This window comes from Nanorana parkeri, unplaced genomic scaffold (assembly GCF_000935625.1).
Source record: "Nanorana parkeri isolate BGI_ZX_2015 unplaced genomic scaffold, ASM93562v1 scaffold556, whole genome shotgun sequence".
Lineage (NCBI taxonomy): Eukaryota > Metazoa > Chordata > Amphibia > Anura > Dicroglossidae > Nanorana > Nanorana parkeri.
In genome coordinates, this window is record NW_017306824.1 from 137,411 (window position 1) to 145,377 (window position 7,967).

The following is a 7,967-nucleotide window of genomic DNA, read 5'->3' on the forward strand; positions in this document are numbered from 1 at the left end:
TATATATATATTTACATGTTTACATTGGGCTTACTCGTAAGCTAATGACAACCCTGTCAACTGATCAAGTGACCATTTGATGCCCCAAGTGCGGAATTGTTATCCTACAGCACATTGCATCTTAGGAAGCAAATGCAGTGGTGCCCTGATGCCCCCCGCCCCCCCTTCCCCTCCAATAAATAGGTACAAGACACAAGGTGGAGAATGCAGTGGGACCTCATCTTGCACAAGGAACGCTCAACAGTGTGGACATGTCAGGCTGAAGTTTGAAATACCTGCACATGGCTGGAAAGGGTTAAAAGACTATCAGCAAGAAGCTTTCTGAGAAGGAAACAACTGTTGGAGCGATTATTCGTAAATGGAAGGAATACAAAATAACCATCAATTGCCCCTTGTTCTGGAGCTCCATTCAAGATTTTGCCTCATGGGGCAAGGATGATGATGAGAAAAGTGAGGGATCAGCCCAGAACTACACGGGAGGAGCTTCTGAATAATCTCAAGGCAGCTGGGACCACAGTCACCAAACAAACCATTGGTAACACAATACACCAACATGGATTGAGATCCTGCAGCGCCCGCAAGGTCCCCCCTCTCAAGAAGGCACATGTACAGGCCCATCCGAAGTTTGCCAATGAACATCTAAATGATTCAGACAAGGATTGGGAGAAACTTTTGCGGTCAAATGGAGACCTTTAGCTCTTTGGCATCAACTCGACTCGCCGTGTTTGGAGGAAGAAAAATGCTGACTATGACCCTAAGAACTTCATCACTACAGTCAAGCACGGAGGAGGAAACATTATGCTTTGGGGCTGTTTCTCTGCTAAAGGTACAGGCTGACTTTGCCGTATGGGAGGGGCCAATGGACGAGGCCATGTATTGTAAAATCTTGGATGAGAACTTCCTTCCCTCAGCCAGAACACTGAAGATGGGTCATGGATAGGTCTTTCAGCATGAGAATGACCTAAAACATAACAAGGCAACAAAGCAATGGCTCAAGAAGCAGGACATTAAGGTCATAGAGTGGCCTAGACAGTCTCCAGACGTTAATCCTATAGAAAATGTATGGAGGGAGCTGAAACTTCGAGTCGCCAAGCGACAGCCAAGAGACCTTAAGAATTTAGAGAAGATCTGTAAAGAAGAGTGGACCGAAATCCCTCCTGAGATGTGTGCAAACCTGGTAACCAACTACAAGAAACGCCTTAGGGCTCAGTCACACTAGATGCAGTGCGTTCAGGTTCGATTTTGGCCGCAACGCACTGCCTCGCATTGCAGCCGGCTCACTTTTAGTGGGTTAGGAGGGGGCGTGGCGGGCCATTCAAGTGAATGGCGCTGTAGCCACGCCCTCCGGCCGCAATGCGATCCACCGCATGGGATCGCAAGGCACATTGTGCCTGCGGTCAGGTCCTGTGCGATCAAAATAGCGCTTGTAGCATTTTGATCGCACAGGATCGGACCGCAGGCACAGTGTGCCTTGCGATCCCGTGCGGCGGGTCGCATTGAGCCGGCCGCAATGCAAGGCAGTGCGTTCCGGCCATAATCGGGCCAGAACGCACTGCATCTAGTGTGACTGAGCCCTTACCTGTGCTTGCCAACAAGAGTTTCTGCACCAAGTACTAAGTCATGGTTTTGCTTGGGGATCATAATTATTTTACTCACCGAACTGCAACTCAATTTATAACATTTGTATCGTGTGTTTTTTCTGGATTTTTGGTTGATATTCTGTCTCCATCATTTAAAATATACCTAATACCTATGATAAAAATCATAGACCTTTCATTTTTTTTGTAAGTGGGCAAACTTACAAAATCTGCAGGGGATCAAATTATTCTTTTCCTCACGATATGTATTTCTCTCTGTCATGCCTAAACCCAAGAACAAATTTTATGTTTTGCTACTTTCCATTCCTTAGGTGGCTGCATTAGTCCCCTTTTTTCAGGCCATTAAAATTTTTTGCAAGGGTATAAAAATACCTGCCAACATCCTGTGCAATGAACTGAAACCTCATAACAATGTTATCAACATTGCTAGTTATCCTCTGAACTATAGAACACCTTCCCACCCTGTGTGATGGAGTAGAGCAGGTGCTTGTCATGCAAGGCAACAACGCGTACCCTCCATAGACAGTACGGTGAGTGGGCACTGTAAATCATCCTAGGACAGAAAGTGTGTTATTTGGTAGGACCACTCGGTAAAAATTAAAGCCCCACTCTGGGCCTCTGCAAAGCTAATGCAACCACCCAAACATCAAAGCATTGGTAAGCTGCAATATATTACATTTGGGTTATTGGCTTTCAATGCAGTTTGCTGTAGCTCTAGGCATTTCCAAAACACAGAAAACCATAAGATAGGTCAAATCAATTTGGAAATCAGGAGCCACTATGATTTTTTTTTTTAGGATCCAGTTCTATTGAGAATAACTAGAGAAAACCTCAAAAGTTTGGCTCCAGCAGTAATTTTTTAGGAGCATTGGCTACCTCGGCTTTGGGGTTTGAGCATTCCTGCAATAAGTACTAGGGAGGTATAAAAATAGCATAGCAGACTAGCAGACCTTTGCTACATCTGTCCAATCGGTCCTGGTCATTCTTCTAGGATGGCAAAAAGTTCCGTTTTTCAAAAGAACCCAGGAGAATGAAAGTCCTCCAGGCACTTCCTGTTATGGCGTGATATCAGTCTCCCAACTGGACCTAGGGTTGTCGCCCTATCACATGCTCCCCTAATATAGACTACAAGTAAAACGTGTTGACACACATCGCACAGACATGGTTCACCATGAGGAAGGTTATGAATGTGCAGATGACAGTGAAGTGCATGTATTTCATGCAAATTGATACACATTAAAAATGGATCAGCTATTCTCTGACAAAAAAACACTGGCAAACAATCCAAAAATTGTACCCCTCTTGAAAACTGATAAAAAGGTTTCCTAAAAGTGCCCCACTGAGCCTGCTCTGCCACATTCAAGAAAATACCCGTTCCCTTGCACAATTAACCAATATAAATAATCATGAAAGCTCTCGATGGGGGTATGTGGAAAAACAAAGAGTGGAATCTGAGGATAGTATTTGTGAGCTCCTTCTATCATTTTCCTGATTGGAAACAATCAGTAACGGGCCATATAGATGCAACTTTTAGAGTACCCACGTTTTACATTGTGAATAGCCATACAGATTCCTAGAAGTCTTGAAAGCATGACCGGTTACTGGACCTTGGGACATGAATGTTCAAGAAACAATGGCCTATGAAACCCTTATGCCAACATTTGGATCCAATCAAGATGTTCCATTTGATCTGCAATACCTAGGAATTAGCTACAGATAATCAGTTTCAATGTTTTTCCTCATAAGACCAAGGAGGAAAAATAAATAAAAGGAGGCGACATTGGAGAACCCCTGACAGGATATATAGTGCAGAAGCAACCATAGTAGAATAAATATTAGGTAAACACCAAAAAACAGGAGAAATATTATAAGAACATTAGAGAAGCCCTGGCAGCAGAAATACTGTGCAAGCATCCATGGCAGCATAAAGAACATGATCACAGAACCCCTGCTAGAAAAGTATTACAGAAGCACCCACAGCAGGAAAATGTTATGAGCGCATTAGAGCACCAATGGTGGGAGAAGAACACACAGCAAGGCAAATCTGTTTAAATAGAATAGCATCACTAAATGTTATTGTTTATTTATGATGCATACATCATGGTCAGTTAGTTTATTTCTGTTGCTTTGGGATACAACTCCGCTCTGCCATGGTCTCCGAATCATGTAGCTTTGTGACATATCCCAGGGCAGATGAAATAAACATCGACTTGCGTACATAAATCCACAGCCAAGAAGAACAGAAAGGAGAATTGGTTTAGTATAAGTTGCAGGATAGCTTGCACAAGTCAATAAATGGAAGCCATGTGAAGCAGAAAATATGCTCTCTGGATGCAAATATTGCTTAGCAAAGTTCTTTAACAAACTAGTCACACATTACCCAAGTTCAGAAACATTCACCATTTATAGGGATTTTCAGGATTTTTTTTTTTTTAACCAATCCTCTTCAGATGCCATAGCACCAGTATGCTTTAGTGGGAAGGTAGGTGCAGACAACAATGTTCAGGGCAGCCTTCCTTGCCACAAATGTTGGTTGCCCTCATGGCAAAATACAACCCACGTAACACTTCTACCTGTATTAAGAGATACTGAGGGGAATTTATCAAAACTGGAGGAGACAGAATCTGGAGCAGTTGCCCAGGGCAACCAATCAGCTTATTTCTTTTGTTTTCAAAGCTTAACTGAACTGAACAGAGAAGCTGATTGGTTACTATGGGCAACTGCTCCAGTTTTCATACAACCCTCCAAGAGGCTGGAACTCTGCTGCCCCCTCAAGCAAAAAACATCACAGTTAAATATTCAACAAGACTGTGTAATCTGAACATTGTACACTTTAAAATGGTTCTCTTGGAAGGGTAATTCCATTTTTGTTTCTGTAAATATGGCTTACCAGCCATTTAGCTTTTTTTATTTGCCGATACTGAGCACTGCAGTCGTTTATATTGGTTAGTTTTTGTTTGCATGTGGTTTTGGGCTGTGCCTCTTTGCTACTAGCCATTTTTTTAAGAAGCATGTTAGTGTGGTGATGTGGTGCATGGGCTTATTTCCTCCTGTTTACAGATCCCAGCATGAATTAGCAGACTATGTTTTCATATTATCACGCAATTGGACAGCACCTATGCTGTACGTACTTGTGCAAAGAGTTAGGACACAGCCCACATGACCAGAAAGGGGGCTGAACATAATGACATAAAACCACAAAGTCCAGAAATGCAGAGCAGCTGGACAAGGAAACTGTACACACAACAGAACAATGTGGTGTATGGCAACCAATAAACATAGATGGGCAATTGCCAAACTAAGACAATATGCAGGAGGAAAAAAAAAAAAAAACCACACTATAAGAGACACTATTATATATACATTAACCAAATATGCTATTCAATGCTTTCTTTCTGGGCCAAGAGGTGCCAGAAGTCATGCGGTGGCCATCTTGGTTTTTGACAGGGATGCACTGCGCATGCATAGTACGTCCCCGCTGCCACAACCAAGATGGCCACCGGCAATAAACCTCATTGCCGGCAGCCATTTTGGATGTAGTAGCAGGGACGCAGTGAGCATGTGTGTAAACAGCACCAACAGACATCACCCTGCGCGGGTCTCCTGGCGCTGTGTCTGTACACTTGTGCATTGTTTGTATGGCAAGTGTACAGACACGGCGACAGACCAGCGCCATCACCCTGCACGGGGTGATGACGCTTGCCGTGAGGGTGCCTTTTTTGTAATTTATATTTGCGATTTTAGATCGCAAATTTATTTTTATTTTTTTTATTCAAAGGGCTGGGGGTAGGTGCCAGTACTGCGTACGAGTGTGTACCGCCAGAACAAAAGCCCTCATGCTATTACATATTTAACTTACAACAATTTAATTAACCCTTAAGCTTGCTCAACAATGACTGTTCTACAGATGATCAGCTTACATTTCTTCTTCTTCTTCTTTACCAGAAGGCTCCTCTTTCGTCTCAGGAATATCTACAGGTTTTTGCTCTTCTTCCTGGAATAGAATAAAATACCTCAATAAAGTTTTCAAACACTGAGGAACTAATACAGCGTATAGTGCATTCAGAAAGTATTCAGACCCCTTCACTTATTTCAATTTTGTTATGTTGCAGCCTGATACTATAGTTGATTACATTCTTTTTTCCCCTCATTAATCTACACTCCATACCCAATAATGACCAGGTGAAAACAGAATTTTCTAAATGTCTGCAAATTAAAAAGAAAAAATAAATAAATGAAATAATCACATGTACTTAGGTATTCAGACCCTTTACTAAGTACTTTGTTGAGCACCTTTGGCAGCAATTACCGCCTCAAGTCTTTTTGGGTATGACGCAACAAGCTTTGCACACCTGGATTGGGGGATTTTCTGCCATTTTTCTTTGGAAATCCTCTCAAGCTCAGTCAGATTGGATGGGGACCATCGGTGGAGAGCCATTTCCAGATTTCTCCAGAGATGTTTAATAGGGTTCAAGTCAGGGCTCTGACTGGACCATTCTAGGACATTAAAAACATGCCGACTGAAGAAGCAGCGATTAGGTCATCACTCTACATCTCTGTCCAGTCACAGGTTTTGGCGGGGTTAGGGGGGTACTAGGCTGTATTGCAAAACTGCAGTAGAGAAATGTCACATCATCAACCTGGCTGTGCTCATTGACTATGCTTTGTAAATCTCAGAACTGGATGGACAGAAATACAAACTCTTTGGTAGGTAAAACAGTTCTTTTATATGTATTTCAACTGTCTATTTAGTGGTTTGCCTGGAGTTCAGCCTTATGGATACAACAGAAAGTAAATAAGCCATTGCTGAACGTGTTTGGATCTTGGCTATGGATCTACTCACTGCCACCTGTACTGCATCACTCAACATCGAGACAAAATGTAAGAGATGTACACAGCTATATGCTAGAATATGTGAAAACTCTACCTTTAAAGTGAATCTGCCACATACCTGCAAAACTCTACCTTTAAAGTGAATCTGCCACATACCTGCAAAAGCCTGCTATGACCAAATTTCAGGTTGCTGTACATAAGCAAAGTTACGGCACTTCCTGCCAGTGGCTGAACCTGCTTGCGCCCATCTAAACACACACCAATAGAAAAGAAGATGAAAGCTCTGCTAGAGCCGATATGCACCCGGGGATGGTTGCTTTTCCTCAAGGCGGATAAGAAACCTCAGGGATAGATGGGGAGGGAGGGTCCCATAATAGAATAACCTGAAGGTTAATCCTCGGACAAGCCCAGGCATGCAACCCCCCAGGTCCACTGTCCCTGATTCATGGGGGAGCGGTTACGATGCTCCTGTTAGGCCGGAGGAAACACAAAAAACTGAGGTGGTGGGGCTGTACCGCCCCTTTTATTTTAATTGTGGATGATGTGTTTCCTGTTTGGGTGGGTGGATTCTCTCTCTCAGATGCTGCCCTGGAAGATGACTTGGGAAATTGTATTTTCTTTATGGTTTATGGAGAGATAGAAATTCTATTACAACCAGGACGTCCAAAAGCAGTCCAAATGAGGGGCCATCAACACCCACTAATAGAACCATAACATTTAAGATCAACCACTGATGGACTAACAGAGGTCCAGTCAGTACCATGACTTCATGAAAGGATGCCCTGACAAGGTGGGAAATGTCTGTTCTGGTGAACCAAAGAGAGTCACTGGTGTGGGGAGACACCGAAAAGAAAAACAAACATTCTCAGGGGTGTGATGGGAAGGCACCACCTCGTCCTTAGAAAGTACAGAAAAGTAGCATCTGGGATGTTTAGATGAAAAGAGATCATTTGGATGAGTCTTTGAACCTAGGCACCCTGACGCCAGTTCTTGGGGGTTTAGTCTGACAGCTACAGGGGGGTGACCTGGGCACCCAAAAACTGGGGAGATACTCTATCCAGAGACACACCTGGATGAACAAACAGTCCCACACTTGAAGTGGGGGTGCACCTTTATACAGTAGGGTAAGTAGAGGACTAGAAGACTTCTGACTGCGTCCCCTGAAGTCTGAGGGGGCAGCAGACTCTGAACGTCTAAGTGCAGGATGAGGGAGTAGGGTGGGGTTCCTATGAACCTTCCACAAACCTTCTGTGTTGAAGCAGAAAAATGCCCTGACCACCGGTGGTGTCGGTAATGACAATGCCAAGAGCATGTCCAAAGAGACAATGTCCCTTGATGAGCAACTGAATTAGATGCTCCCTGGAGGCATCATCTGCATTCCAAGCACACATCCAAGGTTACTGACGCCTTGGTACAGACATCAGTCCCCCGCAAGATACAATTTAAAGAAGCCATCACAACTAGAGCACAAGGCTCCAAACATTAAACACAGGTTTTCAGGTGGCCCGGTGGTCACTATAAGCAGGCAGTGAAAAG

At 43.6% G+C, this 7,967-nt stretch overlaps 1 protein-coding gene across 1 annotated transcript in view; it reads right to left on the reverse strand.

Moving 5' to 3' along the window:
- Window positions 1–7,967, reverse strand: part of SARNP (SAP domain containing ribonucleoprotein) — a 63,816-nt gene that overhangs the window by 45,292 nt on the left and 10,557 nt on the right. The window contains exon 4 of the mRNA XM_018562034.1: window positions 5,519–5,592. Within this exon, the coding sequence (XP_018417536.1) occupies window positions 5,519–5,592 (74 nt within the window). The remainder of the gene's footprint in view (window positions 1–5,518; window positions 5,593–7,967) is intronic.